Genomic DNA, 18526 nt, shown 5'->3' with positions numbered 1-18526 from the left:
AGCGAGACCCTACCTCAAATAAAACAATAACAACAAGTATTTAAAAAGTCCAGGGGCTGAGGAAATGGCTCAGGCGTTAAAGGTACTTACTTGCAATGCCTGCTGGCCCGGGTCAGTTCTCTAGTACCCATGTAAAGCCAGATGCACAAAGTAGCACATATGTCTGGAGTTTTTGCAGTGTCCCTGTTGTGCCCATTCTCTGTCTTTTTCTTTTCTTTCTTTCTTTTTTCTTTCTTCCTTTCTTTCTATCTATCTATCCATCCATCCATCCATCCATCCATCCATCCATCCATCCATCTGACTATTAAAGTCTGTGTAAACCAGATGTGGTAGCATAACTTCAATCCCAGCACTGGGAAGTTTGAGATGGGAAGTTTGAGGCCAGACTCCACTACACGGTGAGTTTCAGGTCAGCCTGGGCTAGAGTGAGACTCTGCTTCAAAAAAAAAAAAGTCTGGGGGCTGGTGAGATGGCTTAGTGGTTAAAGCGCTTGTCTGCAAAGCCTAAGGACCCAGATTTGATTCTCTATCACCCACATAAAGCCAGGTGCACATGGTGGCACACGCATCTGGAATTCATTTGCAGTGGCTGGAGGCCCTGGAGCGTCCATCCCCCCCCATAAATAATTTTTTTGGGGGGGGTTGAGGTAGGGTCTCACTCTAGCCCAAGCTGACCTGGAATTCACTCTGTAGTCTCAGGCTGGCCTTGAACTCACAGCGATCCTCCTATCTCTGCCTCCCAAGTGCTGGGATTAAAGGCATGTGCCACCACGCCCGGCTAAATTTTTTTTAACTTAAAAAAAAGTCTGGCCGGGCATGGTGGCGCCAGCACTTGGGAGGCAGAGGTAGGAGGTTCACCATGAGTTCAAGGCCACCCTGAGATGACAGAGTTAATTCCAGGTCAGCCTGGACCAGAGTGAGACCCTACCTCGAAAAAATAAGTCTGGATATATAGCTCAGTACTAAACTGTTAGTCCCCAGTACAAAACATACAAAAATAAATGATTTATAGCAGGTTGACACCTTTATTCCCAGTAGGGAGGCTAAATTAGGAGGTTCACTGTGAGTAATTTGCCTGGGCTGTAGAGTTAGTTTCAGATCAGCTTGGTTTCAAGTGAGACCCTACCCCAAAAAACAAACAAACAAAATATGATTTTGTTAAAGATCAATACTTGAGAGCCGGGCGTGGTGGCGCATGCCTTTAATCCCAGGGAGGCAGAGGTAGGAGAATCACTGTGCGTTCGAGGCTGCCCTGAGACTACATAGTGAATTCCAGGTCAGCCCGGGCCAGTGTGAGACCCTACCTCAAAAAAAAAAAAAAAAAATCAATACTTGAATCATTAGTACTGCTGTTTCTGAGCCATCTGCAATCTATATTGTATGGCTTCTACTACATGGTGTCACATAATGAAGTAGTTGTCTAGTTTAAAAGTACATATGAGTTTGTGATCATTACCTTCTGCTTTTTGGTTTTTGAGGTAAGCCCAACAGAGTAGTGTCTCCCCCCACTTTTTTTTTGTACTGTACCCAGATGGCCTCTTTTAAAAAATATTTTATTTTTATTTATTTGAGAGAGAAAGAGGCAGACAGAAGAGAGAGGAGAGGGCACGCCAGGGCCTCCAGCTGCTGTGAACAGCTGTGGACGCAGATGTCACCTGTGCATGTGGCTTTACGTGGGTAGTGGAGGAATTGACCCTGGATCCTTTGGCTTTGCCAGCAAGCACCTCACCACTAAGTCATCTCTCCAGCCCCAAATTTAATTTTATATCTGCAGGAAACAATCTGTATTTGACTTTAGTCCAGTCCTTTTGTAGTTTTTTGTATTTCCAAGGTAGGGTTTCACTATAGTTCAGGCTGACCTGGAATTCATTCTGTAGTCGCAGGGTGGCCTCACACTCATGGTGAACCTCCTACCTCTGCCTCCCGAGTTCTGGGGTTAAAGGTGTGTGCCACCATGCCCAGCTCACCTTTGGTAGTTTTTTTTTATTATTATTATTAACAACTTCCATGATTATAAAAAATATCCCATGGTAATGCCCTCCCTTCCCCCACTTTCCCCTTTGAAACTCCATTCTCCATCACATCCCCTCTCCCTCTCAATCAGTCTCTCTTATTTTGATGTCATGCTCTTTTCCTCCTATTATGAGGATCTTGTGTAGGTAGTGTCAGGCACTGTGAGGTCATGGATATCCGGGCCATTTTGTGTCTGGAGGATCACGTTGTAAGGAGTCCTATCCTTCCTTTGGCTCTTACATTCTTTCCGTCACCTCTTCCGCAATAGATCCTGAGCTTTGGAAGGTGTGATAGAGATATTGCAGTGCTGAGCACTCCTGTCACTTCTTCCCAGCACCATGATGCCTTCTGAGTCATCCCAAGGTCACTGCAATCTGAAAAGAGAAGGTTCTCTACCAAAAGTATGAGAGTAGCATTAATATATAGGTATGAACATTAAGAAAAGTGCTTACTGGGCAGTTTGATGAGAATAGTATATACTTTTAGCCAGACAGCAGCAGGTGTTACACCCCTAGGGCTCTTGACTACCCATGTTTTAGGTTTTCAGTATCAGAGGTGTATTCCCTCCCATGGAGCAGGCCTCCAGTCCAACTAGAGGGCAGTTGGTTTCCCCCATGACAGAAGTACACTATTGTACCCATTGGCTCATTTGACCTGGCTGGCCAAATATAAGGCTTGCAGTGTCCACTGTTGAGTATCTTCACTGGTGATTTCTCTCTCTCCCATTGAACTGCAGGCAGAGTGGCTTCTTCCAGCTTTCTGTCAGCTGGTCTACATGGAGAAGGTTATCAGCTCAGTTCCGGCAGGATTGTTCAGTGACCTTGCAGCACCTTTGGTAGTTTTTTAAAAATATGTATTTATTTGCAAACAGAGAGAGAAGAGAGATGGATAGAGAATAGGCGTGCCAGGGCCTCTAGCTGCTGCAAAGGTACTCCAGATGCATGTGCTACTTTGTACTGGGGAATCGAACCAGGGTTGTTAGGCTTTGCAGGCAAGCACCTTAACTGCTGAGCCATCTCTCCAGCCCCTTTGGTAGTGTTTTTGTTTTGGGGGGAGGATTTTTTTTTTTTTTTGAGATAGGGTCTTAATCTAGCCTACACTAACCTTGAGTTAACTCACAGTGATCCTCCCAAGTGCTAGGATTAAAGGTGTACCCCACCACACCTGACTAGTTTTTGTTTGTTTGTTTTTTGAGGTAGGGTCTCACTGTAGCTCAGGCTGACCTGGAATTCATTATGTAGTCTCAGGGTGGCCTCAAACTCATGGCAGTCCTCCTACCTCTGCCTCCCAAGTACTGGGACTAAAGGCAAACACCACCACACCTGGTTTCAAATATTTTTTAGTATTGACTTAATGATTTGAGAGAGAGAGAGAATACGTCACCATGCCCGCTAAGATGCATTTTGTATTCTTGCTTTGTTATCAAATGACTTAGCCCTGGCAGTGAGTAGGTTGACAGATGCCACCACCAGGTCACCCTCATTCCAGTGTTAACAAGCTCTTTTCCTTCTTTTCCAGTCCACACCTTTGACATCTCATCCTTCAGTCACTTTGCTGTAAGGGCAGCTTGAACAAACCTCAGCCCTTTCTCAGACTCCCAGGGCAGGACTTGAATGGATTTGACCCTGGAATTGTTCCTGATGCAGCCTTGTTCAGTTCTTGCTGTCATGCTGGATTCCAGAGATCCACTCTTCCCTCGGCGGGTCGTTCAGGGTCAGGACCATTGGTTGAAGCTTGTATATTTGGTGGGGAGGCTCAAAGTGAAGGAGGAACTCCACTTTGGGCACTGGACCTGGAGGCAAAAAATAAGCATTTAGTCTAAAAGCATTAAGTGCCCATTGTTCAGGCAGCTGTTAATCAGCTACGTTGCTATGAAAATAAGTCTTTTTCATGAGCAACTGTGTGGGAATTGCTAATTCTGGCCTGATGTTGTGCAGCGTCAAGTTAAACATGGTAACTTGTCACAACACAATTCTTGTTCTCTTTGCTGTGGGCTGCCTCTACATTACTTGCTTTGTTTGCTCTCGAAAGGAATCTACTCACCACTTACTAAACTGAAATGCATTTCTTGGGGGAGGCAAAAGTCCAGTTCACTAGGTCCTTACGTCTTAAAGAGAAAGGCGCTCTGCTCCCTGAGGCTAATTGTTAGCAATGTCATTTAGCTTGTTTAAATTTAGATGTCATTTCTGGGGTGAATTTTATGTATTGGAGATATGTTGTCTCTTAGTTTAAAGAAATTCATACTTATTCCCAAAGCATATGAACTTGCAGGTACTAATCTGCAGAGGGAAGTGAGCATAGGGAAGCATCATCAGCAGTGTGCAGACTTTGGATTATGAAAAGTGTGAGTCACCCCCTGACCTTGGGCAGTTGTTTAATCTTCAAACCTTAATTAATTGCTTGTGGAAAAAAAATGAGATTCATTTGTATATGGAAAGTACCTGGAGTTTTGTTAGAAGCCACCTCTCAACTGCTGGGGATGTTTCAGGAAAGTGGCCTCGGAATTTCAGTAGTTCTAGGTCTTGTTTCACTTGCTCCTCAGAAGCCCTGTGCCCCAGTGCTGCTGGTAGTGCCTGTGTGCCTTGGGTTTCCCTCAGGGATCTGTGTATTCTTAGTCACTGCCAATGGAAGAGGCACTAGGGGACCACTGTTTTCCTATCTTCACAGCAATTTGACTCAGCTTCTGAGATCCAGTGTGGGGGCGCACTTCTAATCTCTCATAGTGTTTTTGGAATTTGCTTAATTTTTTTCTTTATTTATTTAAGAGAGAGGGAGGGAGGGAGAGAGAGAATGGGCGCACCAGGGCCTCCAGCCACTGCAAAGGAACTCCAGACGCTTGTGCCCCCTTGTGCATCTGGCTAATGTGAGACCTGGGGATTTGAGCCTTGAACCAGGGTCCTTAGGCTTCACAGGCAAGCGCTTAACCGCTAAGCCATCTCTCAAGCCCCTTGATTTTTATTTAAAGGAACTTCTGTATTGTGTAGAAAGATTTGAGTTGGTCCTTGGAGTCATGCAGTTGGGAGAGGGTCCTTCCTGAGTGCTCTTAATAGTACCCGGCCTTTGACAGCATTGGGACATTATAATAAACTTTCTCAAGCAGATTTATATCCATCACAGTTCAGATTTGTCAGCATTGGTAGGGCACACCCCTTTTCCTTCTGCTTGCTTCTAGCAGCCTTTCCATGTTCGCTGGGCTTGCTTGCAGGACACTGGCGAAGAACATTGGAAAGGGGCTTGCCTGAGTAAAAGCAGGGTATCTTGGCCAGTGTGTAGTTAAGATATGGGAATAAATGAATCACATATCTTTCCATTGTCCATGTCCATAGACTCAAGCTATAAAGTCTTACGTCATCACCACTGTCAAGAACTGTGACTGCTGGAATGGATCTAAGTAGCAGAGTGCTTGATTAGCATTTGCAAGCTCCTGGGTTTGAGTCCCAGTCCTAACTGACTTTTGTCTCTCCACCCCCCACTCCTCCAGGCAACCATGAACTGATTTTTTTTTTCCTCTCTTTCAATAGTGCTATGAAAAGAACCTATGGCTTCATGCATGCTACGCAAGTTCTACCACTGAGCTATATTTCCAGCCCCTGAACTTCTTTTCTCTTCTTCTCCTTCTCCTTCATTTTGTTTTGTTTTGTATTTCGAGGTGGGGATCTCACTCCAGCCCAAGCTAACCTGGAATTCACTATATAGTGTCAGGGTGGCCCAGAACTCATGGTGATCCTCTTACCTCTGCCTCTCGAGTGATTAGTAGCATAGGAAAAGCAAAAATTGTTCCTTAAAAGAAAAATGCCAGAGGCTGGAGAGGTGGTTAAGTGGTTGAAGGCACTTGCTTGCAAAGCCTGACAGCTTAGGTTCCATTTCCCAGTGCTCATGTAAAGCCAGATGCACAAAATGGCATGTGCATCTGGAGTTTGTTTCCAGTGGCAGGAGGTCCTGGTGTGCCCATTTTCTCTCTGTGTCTCTGTTTGCAAATAAATAAATAAAAATTTTAAAAGGGAAAATGCCCAAATACTTAGCTACATTACAGTAAAGAATTGTCATTCAAATTAAGAATAGAATGAGTTGGTCAGGGAACATTTGATAGAGGTTACTTGTTCTTTTAAAATACTGCTGCCTTGTCTTGATTTGAATCTAGTTAGTGGATGAATAATGAAAGGGCAGGAAGGGGCTGGAGAGATGGCTTAATGGTTAAGGTGTTTGCCTGCAAAGCCAGAGGTCTCAGGTTTGATTTCCCCAGGACCCATGTAAGCCAGATGCAGAAGGTGGCACATGCATCTGGAATTCATTTGCAGTGGTTGGAGGCCCTGGCACACCCATTTTTTCTCTCTTTCTCTCTCTCTCTCTCTCTCTCTGTGTGTGTGTGTGTGTGTGTGTCCCTCCTTCTCTCTGTCAAACAGAAAGGGGCAGGAAGAACTATATAGATAAATGTACATGGTGGGAAAGGGAACACTGGTAGATGATTGTGCCTCACATGTCCTTGTTATCCAAGTTCTTAGCCGCTGCTGTCACTGAACTCTGGCCCTTTCTTAAACACCAACCGCTTTTAATTTCTTTCCTACCTGCTTTTTCTCTGCTTGTTCTTTCAGTGGTAAATGCATGAGCCATTTTTCAAAATACCTAAATCATTAAAATTCCTTGGATGTGACCCATTTCGTACTGAAAAGTTAGTTGTCTCCAATGAATTACCTGAAAATAGTTTTTCTGGAAGCTTGCAAAAGAGCAGCTGTTGTGCTGGCTGAGGTGGCACAAGCCTGTAATCTCAGCATTTGGGAGACAGCAGGAGGAGGGTCACAAGTTTGAAGTCAGCTTGTCTGTATAGCAAGTTCCAGGCCAGCCAGGGCTGCATACTGAGACCCTGACTTAAAGTACCCCCCACCCCAAGCACATACAGAAGGGCAGTAATTTGATACATTGGAAGAGAAAAGAAAAATTCATTGCCAATTTTCGCTGTAGTTCAGTTGCAAAGCATGTTTAAAGCCTCAATGCCACCAAAAAAAAAAAAAAAAAAAAAATCACAGTAAGGGAATGGTTAGATTTGCTTGTCCTGTTGATGAATTAATGTAGACTAATGAGCAAGGTGAGAGGCAGACGCAGGAGGTTTGATTTGTTTTTGCATGTGTGCCACTGTGTGTGTGTGTGTGCGAGAGAGAGAGAGAGAGAGAGAGAGAGAGAGAGAGAGAGAGAGAGGGAGAGGGAATGCACATGTAAACACTAGAGGATGATACGCCTTTGATGGCTTCCCCCCCCCCTTTTTTTTTCGAGGTAGGGTCTCACTCTAGTCCAGGCTGACCTGGAATTCACTATGGAGTCTCAGGGTGGCCTCGAACTAATGGCGATCCTCCTACCTCTGCTTCCCAAGTGCTGGGATTAAAGGCGTGCACCACCACGCCCAGCGGCTTTCCAGTTTTCTTTAAATTTACTTTATTAGAGAGGGGGGTCACACACACCAGGGTCTTAAGTCACTGCAAAGGAACTCCAGATGTGTGTGCCATCTTGTGCATCTGGCTTACGTGGGTCCTGGGGAATTGAACCAGGTTCCTTTGGCTTCGCAGGCAAATGCCTTAACCGCTAAACCATCTCTCTAGCCCATAACTTTCCATTTTGCTTTACTGAGGCAGCATCTCTCACTTGAACCCAGAGATCGCTGATTCTAGTCTAGCTCTCCAGTACACTGCAATTACTGGCTGACCGCCACTCCCACCAGGCATTTTACATGGGTGCTGGGTCCAAACTCCAGCAAATTTGTGTGGCAAGTTCTTTATTCGTTGAGCCATCTCCTCAGCCCATTGTTTTTGAGACAGGATCTTATTTTGCCCAGACTGGCCCCAATGTAACCAAGGTTTGCCTTGAATTCTTATTCTCCTACTTGTACCTCCCAGGTGTTGAGATTACAGGCATGCAACCACCTAGGGTTTTTTTTTGTTTGTTTGTTTGTTTGTTTTTTATTTTAATTTTTGTGATAGTCTCACTCTGAGCTGGGCTGGCCTGGAACTCCCTCCCTATGTAGCATAGCCTGGCCCGAAATTCATAGCAGTCCTCCTCCTTTATCCTCTTAAGTTTAAGGAGTATAGGCATTAGCTTCCGTACCTGAGAGGAGTTTTCTTGGTTTAGTTTGAATGTCTCTTAAGTAAAACGTGAAGAATTTGGATTATCTCATTTACACTTCCTTTGGGTCTGTCAGCCTGTTGCACAAATCTGGAAGTTGCTCAGGTGTCACACTAGCTTCAGTTCAGTGTGCCCTAGACCCAAAATTGCTCCTGTGAGGCTACGGAAATTCCTGATTATACTTCAGGAGTAGTAACATGGTTCTTTCTCTTTCCTTTTCAGGGAAGCAGAGTCCTTCAAGGAACAAGGAAATGCATACTATGCCAAGAAAGACTACAATGAAGCTTATAACTATTACACAAAAGCCATAGGTGAGCCTCACAAACCTGGTAGCTGTGCCAGAAATACCCTTTGCCAAATTCTGATTTAAGTAGCTCCTTTTTTATTTTAATTTTATTTTATTTTTCAAGGTAGGGTCTCTTTGTAGCCTAGGTTGACCTAGAATTCATTCTGTAGTCTCAGGCTGGCCTCAAACTCATGGTGATCCTCCTACTTCTGCCTCCCAAGTACTAGAATTAAAGGCATGAGATACCATGCCATGCTTAAGTAGCTCCAATCTAAGAAGGGAGCCTTTTTTAAATTTTTTATCTTTTTGCCAAGAAGGAGCTTTACTAGACTGATAGCTGTTACTTGGTGATCTATCCCCCTAGGGTTATTGGTCTCACAGTGATAACTTTCTAGTTGATACCTGTAGCAAATTAAAGGCAGCTCCTGAAATACTGTGTTACAGGAAAATGTTCACCTATGTGTATTTAACTCCTGCTGTTTTATTTACTAGTTTAGGAAATGGCCTTAGTAGATAAAATAGTCTTGTCTCTGTGCTTAATATGCCAGCATACTGCCTTTATTTATTTTTTTCTTTTTCATATATATATGTGTGTGTGTGTATGTATGTATGTATGTATGTATGTAGAGAGAATATATTGGCACATTAGGGCCTCAGCCACTGCAGTTGAACTCCAGACATTTGCACCTAGTGGGCATGTGTGACCTTCTGTTTGGCCTCATCTTGATGTGTCTGGATAACATGGGATCTGGAGAGTAGAACATGGGTCCTTAGGTTTCACAGGCAAGCACCTTAACTGCTAAGCCATCTCTCCAGCCCCCCACCCTTTTTTTGGTGGTTTTTCAAGTAGGGTCTTGCTCTAGTCCAGGCTGACCTGAAACTCACTATGGAGTCTCAGGGTGGCCTCGAACTCACGGAAATCCTCCAACCTCTGCCTCCCAAGTGCTGAGATTAAAGGTGTGTGCCACCACACCTGGCTTCCCTGTAACTTTTTTAAAATATATATGTTTTATTTATTTGAGAAAAAGAAATCGTAAAAGGCAGATAGAATGGGCCTACCAGTGCCTCCAGCCACTGCAAACATAGTCCAGATGCATGTGCCACCTTGTGCATCTGGCTTATGTGGGTACTGGAGAATCAAATCTGGGTCCTTAGGCTTTGCAGGCAAGTGCCTTAATCGCTAAGCCATCCCTCCAGTTCTTTTTTTTTTTTTTTTGGCAAGGCAGGATCTCCCTCTAGCCCAGACTGTCCTGGAACTCAAAGCAGTTCTCCTGAGTGCTGGGGTTAAAGGCATGCATTACCACACCTGGCTCAACATTCTTATGGTTTGATTTTATTGTCATAGTTCTGAGGTGATCTCTTAGCTTATAAAGCAGTGACCTGTACTGAAACTTGTTCTATGTTCTGTTACCTTTCCTCTTTAGATATGTGTCCTAAAAATGCTAGTTATTATGGTAATCGAGCAGCCACGTTAATGATGCTTGGAAGGTTCCGTGAAGCTCTTGGAGATGCACAGCAATCAGTGAGATTGGATGACAGTTTTGTCCGGGTATGCAGTGGGGTTCTTTGGGGAAGCCCCACGTTTCACAATTTTAATATCATTTAACATTTTGGGCTAAATAATTCTTTTTTGTTTGTTTGTTTGTTTGAGGTAGGGTTTCACTGTAGCCCAAGGCTGACCTGGAATTCACTATGTAGTGTCAGGGTGGCCTCGAACTCACAGTGACCCTCCTACTTCTGCCTCCTGAGAGCTGGGATTAAAGGTATGCACCACCATACCCAGCTGGGCTAAATAATTCTTTGTTGTAGGGGACTATCCTATGTAGTGTAGAAGGGTCCCCAGGATCTCTGACCTTGAACCACTAACCATCGTCAGTAAAACTTCTCCCCAGTTGTGACAACCAGAAACATCTCCTCATAGTGATGATAATCATCCCTGGAGAGCAAAATACCTGTGTTGAGAACCACTGCCCTAGCCCTTCACCGTGCAGTGGCTTCCTGGCTGTGTTTGCTGCTGCTGCTAGCATCATTCTGCCTGCCTGGTCATTCTCTGCTTCTTCCTTTTCCTTCATCTTCTAGGGACATCTTCGAGAAGGCAAGTGCCACCTCTCACTAGGGAATGCCATGGCAGCATGTCGCAGTTTCCAGAGAGCCCTAGAACTGGATCACAAAAACGCCCAGGCTCAACAGGAGGTATGATTCTGATTGGCTGGTATCAGAAATGATCTTGTGTCATGTTGGTTGAGGAGTAGTAGTGACTAAGATCTAGTCCCACTTCTGCTATCAGCCACACCTGAGTGATTTTATACAAATCTTACAGTGCCTGGGCCTCAGTTTTCTTACCTACCAAGTGGGTTTGAATATCATTTGTAGCTTTCTAAAAAAAACATACATACATACATACATGCATGCATATATATTTTAAAATTATTTACTTGAGAGAAAGAGGCAGATTAGAGTCAATGGGTGTGCCAGGACCTCCAGCCACTGCAAATGAACTCCAGACACACTCGCCACCTTGTGCATCTAGCTTTACGTGGGTACTGGAGAATCTAACCTGGGTCCTTAGGTTTCACAGGAAAGTGGCTTAACTACTAAGCCACCTCTCCAGCCCCCCACCCTTTTTTTGGTGGTTTTTCAAGTAGGGTCTTGCTCTAGTCCAGGCTGACCTGAAACTCACTATGGAGTCTCAGGGTGGCCTCGAACTCATGGCAATCCTCCAACCTCTGCCTCCCAAGTGCTGAGATTAAAGGTGTGTGTCACCACACCTGGCTTCCCTGTAACTTTTTTAAAATATATATGTTTTATTTATTTATTTGCTTATTTGCAAGCAGAGAGATAGAAGAGAGATAGACAGAATGGGCCCTCCAGGGCCTGCAGCTGCTGCAGACAAGCTCCAGATGGGTGTGTGTCTTTGTGCATCTGGCTGTGTGTGCTACTTGATGCTGTGCACAGCTTTTTGTTGTTGTTGTTGTTTTGGTTTTGGTTTTTCCAGGTAAGGTCTCACTCTAGCCCAGGGTACCTGGAATTCACTATATAGTCTCAGGGTGGCCTTGAACTCATGATGATCCTCCTACCTCTGCCTCCTGAGTGCTGGGATTAAAGATGTGCACTACCATGCCTGGCTTTTCTAAAAATTTATCTATTTGACAGACAAAGAGTGGGGAGAGGGGGAGGAGGAAGAGAGAGAAATGGGCATGCCAGGGCCTCTAGCCACTGCAAATGAACTCCAGACGCATGTGCCCCCTTGTGCATCTCGTTAACATGGGTCCGGGAGCATTGAACGTGGGTCCTTTGGCGTTGCAGGCAAACGCCTTAACTGCTCAGCCATTCCTCCAGCACCCCACAGCTTTTTGTTTAAAGTGTGAAAAGTGGGGACTATCTGAGATGGCTGGGAGAATAGGCAAATATGTTAAGGGAATAATTTGAGTGAAGGTAAAACATTTGAATAATTCAGGGCCAAGATTTAGCCCAGTGATTGAGCACTTGGTTAGCATGTTCTCAAGATCTGGGGTTCAGTGCTCAGCACTGCCAAAAAAGCATTTGAGTATATGCAGATTCTGACTGACTTGGTAGTAAATGTGTTTCAGTTTCATCTCCATGTAGATCATGCCTGGGTGCACATTAGAATCTCCAAACTGCCCAGTCCCTGGCAGTACACTACTGTATTTTGTGTAAGTCAAAGGCATGGCTTTTTGGTTCCTGGCTGGAAACAAATCTAGTGCACAGTTTGGTCTTGACCTTTTTTTTTTTTGATGTAGAGTCTTGCTCTAGCCCAGGATGACCTGGAATTCACCATGTAGTCTCAGGGTGGCCTCAAACTCATGGCAGTCCCCCTACCTCTGCCTCCTGAGTACTGGGATTAAAGGCGTGCGCCACCACGCCCAGCTCTGATGACATACTGCTTTTAATATATTTTATTTATTTATTTGAGAGAGAGAAAGTGCGGGGGTGGTGGGGAGAGAATTGGTGCACACCAGGGCCTCCAGCCACTGCAAAGGAACTCCAGATGCATGCGCCCTCTTGTGCATCTGACTTAACGTGAATCTTGGAGAATTGAACCGGAATTCCTTTGGCTTTGCAGGCAAATGCCTTAACCGCTAAGCCATCTCTCTATCCCTCTGAAAGAACTCGTCAAGGCTTTACTGACTTTTGTTATTGTTAAACCTACAACTTCACTAAAACTTTTCATATATTTGATATTCCATCACAGTTCAAGAATGCTAATGCAGTCATGGAATATGAGAAGATAGCAGAAACTGACTTTGAGAAGCGAGATTTTCGGAAGGTAAAGTACTGCTGTGAGACTCTTATCTCCCCTTTCTCACACAGTTCTGAAGTGTGTCTGTAATGAAGAAGGATACTGAGTACAGAAGATCTGGAATAGTACGTTATGACATGAATTTGGCTTTTATAAAAATTAAGAAACTTTGTATGGACACATCTTGTGTTGGTACCACCACTTCCCTCCTCTCTGCCCCACTGCACTTGAGGGCCCTCCTCAGTGAGATTGCCGGTATTCACCGTGGGGTTGTGGGTTACAAGTTATGAGAGCAGTCATTGTAGGGGGCTGCCTCTAGATACTTCCTCCCTCACTGTGGCTCTTACAATATTTCTGCCTCCTCTTCTGCAAAATTTCCTGAGCTTTAAGTCTACGTCAGTGTCGAGCTCTCAGCAGCTTCTGGATTTCTGCTTTGGTGTGTTCTGGTATCTTTAATGTCTGTCTCCATCACCCTGGTGCAGGCTGTCAGGCTTACGGTAGAAGCACAGCTCTTGCTCCTCTCACCAGTTCCACTGTGGTTTCACCTGGGCCCTGACTGATAGGCGAGGAGTGGTTCATCTCTTGCCAGGCAGTCAGCTCTCTGTTCTTATCTAGTTGATAGATTTTGGTTGTCCTCAGGTTTCACTGCCTTTTTTTTTCAAGGTAGGGTCTCACTCTAGCCCAGGCTGACCTGGAATTCACTATGGAGTCTCAAGGTAGCCTCAAACTCACAGCAATCCTCCTACCTCTGCCTCCCGAGTGCTGGGAGTCACCATGCCCAGCTCAATTCAATGCCTTTTTATTTCACCCCCAGAGTTCTAGTGTAGTTACGAGTCTGCCATCTTGACCAGAAGTCCCTGAATTTGGCTTTTTTGTTTTGTTTTGTTTTTGTTTGTTTGGTTTTGGTTTTTCAAGATAGGGTCTTGCTCTAGCCCAAGCTGACCTGGAATTCATTATATTGCCTCAGGGTGGCCTTGAACTCAAGGCAATCCTACTTCTGCCTCCCAAGTGCTGGGATTAAAGGCATGCACCACCACGCCTGGCCAAGTAATTCATTTTTATTTGAATTATAAGAATTAAAGCCAACACTTTCTTTTTAAAAAATATTCTTTTGAGAGAGAAATAGGCAGGTAGAGAGTTCTAGGGCCTCCAGACAATGTAAATGAACTCTAGATATGTGTACCCTCTTGTGCATCTGGCTTATGTGGGTCATAGAGAATCGAACCTTGGTCCTTTGGTTTTGCAGGCAAGCACCTTAACTGCTAAGCCATCTCTCCAGCCTGCCAATTCCTCCTTTATGTGAACTAAAAGCAAAACAAGTCAAATGTAGAGAATGACTCCTTTTACTTTTTAAATTTTTGATTTATTTGGGAGGAGAAGAGAGGCAGATAGAGAATGGGCACGCCAGGGCTTCCAGCCACTGCAGATGAACTCCGGACACATGCCACCTTGTACATCTGGCTTACATCAGTCCTGGCAATTGAACCTGGGTCCTTTGGCTTTGAAAGCAAGCATCTTAACTAAGTCATCTCTCCAGTCTCCCCCTCCCCCTTTTATTTCTTTTCCTTTTTTTTTTTTTTTTTCTTTTTCTTTTTCTTTTTCGAGGTAGGGTTTCTGTCCCAGATTGGCCTCAAACTGACATCCCTCCTCCTACCTTTGCCTCCTGTGTGCTGGGATTAAAGGTGTGTGCTACCATGCCTGGCTAACTCCTGAGCCATCTCTCCAACCTTCCCCCATCCCCACACAAGCACACCACAGCTTTTACTTTATTTATTTAGAGGTAGAGTTTCACTCGAGTTCAGGCTGACCTGGAATTCATTATGTAGTCTCAAGGTGGCCTTGAACTCATGGGGATCCTCCTACCTCTGCCTCCCAAATGCTGCACTTTTGCATTCTTGAAGAGTGTAGGCTGTTATCAGCACTCTATTGCCACAATCTTCCAACCTCAGCCTCCTGGTGCTGGGATTGCGGCCAACACTATCTTTTAAATTTAAAAATTTTTATTTTTACTACTTAACTACCTTTTGATGGTAGATGCTTGGAGTCTCGCAGTGTAGTGTTCCTCACTGCTGCCGCTGCACTCGGCGTGCACACCCAGCTTGAAGACAGACGTGTGAAAGGGGTCGAAGAATCTGAAATGTGGTACAACTTGACTTGGCGATTAAAGGCACTTACTTGAGCTGTGGAAAAACTTTAAAAGTTCTAGATACCTTTCTAGAGCTTGTGGTTAAGCCTGCACTGTGTAACTCCCTTCTTGGATGGTGCATAGAAATAGCTTTCACTAAAAATTCAAAGGGGGATATAGATAGCCACTACCCCACCCCACCCCAAGGTTAAAAACCACTATCAGGCGAGAGTTTTAGGATCACTTAAGTTGGTATTTTACCCAAGGAAGGAAATTGTTGCTTCATATGAGGATTTGCTCCAAGCTTTCTATAGCAGGAGCTTAGTAAATGTTTGATTAAAGGTACAAGTAAGAATCATTCTTCACTCGCGTCCTGTGAAGAACTTGTACGTGGTAATCGTGTCCATAGCTTCTGCAGAAGTCCAGTACTAACTTTGCAGCGTCCCTCTTCTGTCCTTCCATTTTAATAACCACTGTGTCCTTGTAGTGTGATTCAGAAGTTTGTTTTGTGTGTGTTTGGAGAGTAGTTCTGCCTACTGTCCCATCTTTCTGAGGCTTACATAGGCAAAAGCTTTGTCTCGAAAGGCAGTCTTCTGGGTTTCTTTTCTCTCTTGCCTATTCTGGAGCCAGAATGCCGAGTTTGTGACAGAATCCTCTGTGTGCGACACCCCAGCCCCCCCACTGTAGCTCATGGTGATGTCACAAATGAAGAATTATGATCCTGGCCGGGGAAACAGATGAACTTGGAAGAAACAAAGATCTTCTTTGCCTGCAGCTGTCCCTACTGGGGACATGGGAGGTGGGGGCGGGAAGTGAAACACTGAGCCTCCAACTGACACTCCCCTAATGAGCAGAGCCAGCTCTGCACAGAGCCTTGTTCTTGGAATGGTGAAGGGCGTGGCTGCTGAACTTTTTTGGTTTGGTTTTTTTTTTGAGGCAGGTCTCACTCTAGCCCAGGCTGCCTAGAACTCACTCTGTAGTCTGAGCCGGCCTCGGACTTGCGGCGGCCCTCCTTCCTCTGACTAGAGTTATGGGTATGAGCAACCACACCTGGCTTTCTGACTCTTCCTGCCCGTCTCATTCTTTTCTATTTGAGGAAGTGGGTATCATAACTCTAGCTTTGTAACACTTCAGTTGCCATGTTAACACATCAGAGGAGTAAGCCGTCCCTGCAGGAGAGCCATCTTGTCACTGGTATGCTGCCACTGCAGCAGGTCTTGGTGAAGAGCTCGTGGCATTTACCGCTTCCCTGTAGTTTTTAATTTCAACATTAAAGCATGATATTTCCCACCCCATTTTCCCCTTCACAACTCCACTCTCCATCATATCCCTTCCCTCTCTCCGTTAGTCTTTTATTTTGATGCCATCATCTTTTTCTGCTATTATGGGGGTCTTGTGAAGGTATTGCTAGGCACTGCAAGGTTCTGGATATTGAGGCCAATTTCTGTCTGGGCAGTTGCATTGTAAGGAGTGGTACCTTTCCTTTGGCTCTTACATTCTTTCCACCACCTCTTCTGCAATGAACCCTGAGCCTTGGAGGGTGTGATAGAGATGTTTCAGTGCTAAACACCACTCTGTCCCTTCTTCTCAGCACTATGTTGCTTTTTCAGTCATCCCATCGCCATCTGAAAAGAGAAGCTTCTCTAACCAAAAGTGAAAGTAAGATTAATGGATGAATATGGACATTAAGTGTAATGCTTTCAGGGTAGTTTGGTGAAAATAATATATGCAGTTAGCCAGACAAGAGCAGGCTTTATACCCCTAAGGTACATGACCTCCTCTGCCTTAGGCTTTTGATTAGTTTTTCAGTACCAGGCATGCATTCCTTCCCTTAGAGTGGGCCTCCAGTCCAATTAGAGAGCAGTTGGTTTCCCCCAGAGCAGACATGCCACTATTGCACCTGTTCGGTCATTTGTTTGTCTGTCCAAACTTGAGGCTTCTAGTGTCCACTGTTTTCACCGTTGATGACTTCAGTCTCCCATAGGGCTGCATGCAGTGCAGCTTCTTCCAGCTTACAGTTGGCTGGTCTCCAGGCAGGTTTTTGGCTCAGCACCAGCTTGATTTTTCAGAGTTCTTGCTGCCCATGCATCATGTGAAGTCTTTAGCAATAGGGTCTTACTATCTGTTACTCCTGGGAAACCAAGGCCTTGGCAAAAGCCTATAATGTTTCAGACAGCAGGGACCTCCCTGGCCAACAATTCACTGGTAGGTATCCCATCCCTGGCACTGAAAATTTTCTAGTAGCAATCTATGGCTTCTGGATGTGCCATTATCCGAAGAAGTAGGCTTTCATGTCTTACTCAGATAACTTGAATTTTGAATGAGCCTCCACCAACCCTTCTCTTACTCACTCTCTTCTCCTGGCCTCACTTAGGCTATTCCACTCCCTGTAATCTGTTCTGCTTTCATATATACAATACCATCCCCTAAAGTCCTTCCCTGTCCTCCCTCCCTTATGGCCTTTTTTTTTTAGCTTACTGGCCACTGTTACCGATTTTTTTGGTTCTAGCTCACGCACAAATCTAAACATTTGTAGGTAGGATCCACATATGAGAGAAAACGTTCTGGGCCTGGGTTACCTCACTTAGTATAATCTTTTCCAGATCCATCCATTTCCCTGCAAATTTCTTAATTTCTTTTTTTTTTTTTTCCCCGGTAGGGTCTCACTGTAGCCCAGGCTGACCTGGAATTCACTATGTAGTCTCGGGATGGCTTTGAACTCACAGTAATCCTTCTACCTCTGCCTCCCAAGTGCTGAAATTAAAGGTGCATGCCACCACCCCTAGCTTTAAATAAATTAAAAAAAAAATTTTTTTAAGAGTAAGACCCTGCCTTGAAAAAAAAAATTACAAAAAGATGGAAGAGGGGCCTGGAGAGATCACTTAGCAGTTAAGTTGCTTGCCTGCCAAGCCTAATGTTCAACTCTCCAGATCCCTCAAATTTCATTTCATTTTTTTTATTGCTGAATATAACTCCATTGTGTAAATGTACCACATCTACTCATCAGTTGAGGAACATCTAGGCTAGTTCCATTTCCTAGCTATTGTGAATAGAGCAGCAATAAACATGGTTGGTTGTACAAGTATCTCTGGTGTAGCAAGAAGAGTTATGAGGAAATTACGCCTAGGAGTACTGTAGCTGGGTCATATGGTAGATCTATTTTTAGCTGTCTCAGGAACCTCCACACTACTTTCCACAAGGACATTCCCACCGACAGTGTAAAAGGGTTCCCCTGTTTCTACATCTTCACCAACACACCCGGCTGGGTCAGTTATTCTTATGGAAAATATGACTTAGCAAGGACATCCCAGGAATAGCAGCTAAATCAGAAATGAAAGTTTGGGGCTGGAGAGACAGTTTACCGGTTAAGGTGCTTGCCTGTGAAGCCTAATGACTAAGGTTTGATTCCCCAGTACCCACATAAACCAGATGCACAAGGTGGCATATGCATCTGGAGTTCATTTGCAGTGGCTGGAGGCCCTGACATGCACATTCTCTGTCTTTCAAATAAATAAAATATTTTTAAAAACTATATGAAAGCTCAGAGAAGGAATTTCTGGAAAAAGAAAGGGGAATAATTATGTGGAGATTCTTTAAGAGGCTGAGAATGAATAGCTGCGATTGAATCCTTGACTTCCATTAAGTTTGTGATAGTAATGTGATACAATCTATTAGAGCCATTTAAAATTACTGTCATGTTTCTGTACTGAAAAGAAGGTGAAGAGGGGCCA

At 44.5% G+C, this 18526-nt stretch overlaps 1 protein-coding gene across 1 annotated transcript in view; it reads left to right on the top strand.

Moving 5' to 3' along the window:
* The window catches only part of Dnajc7 (DnaJ heat shock protein family (Hsp40) member C7), a 46370-nt gene that overhangs the window by 14639 nt on the left and 13205 nt on the right, over nt 1–18526 (top strand). The window contains exons 2-5 of the mRNA XM_004655380.2: nt 8346–8434; nt 9834–9958; nt 10489–10602; nt 12623–12697. Of these exons, the coding sequence (XP_004655437.1) occupies nt 8346–8434; nt 9834–9958; nt 10489–10602; nt 12623–12697 (403 nt within the window). The remainder of the gene's footprint in view (nt 1–8345; nt 8435–9833; nt 9959–10488; nt 10603–12622; nt 12698–18526) is intronic.

Source organism: Jaculus jaculus, chromosome 9, assembly GCF_020740685.1.
Source record: "Jaculus jaculus isolate mJacJac1 chromosome 9, mJacJac1.mat.Y.cur, whole genome shotgun sequence".
In the NCBI taxonomy this organism is placed as follows: domain Eukaryota; kingdom Metazoa; phylum Chordata; class Mammalia; order Rodentia; family Dipodidae; genus Jaculus; species Jaculus jaculus.
The sequence above is the reverse complement of the archived record's forward strand: the minus strand, read 5'-3'. Positions and strand labels throughout refer to the sequence as shown.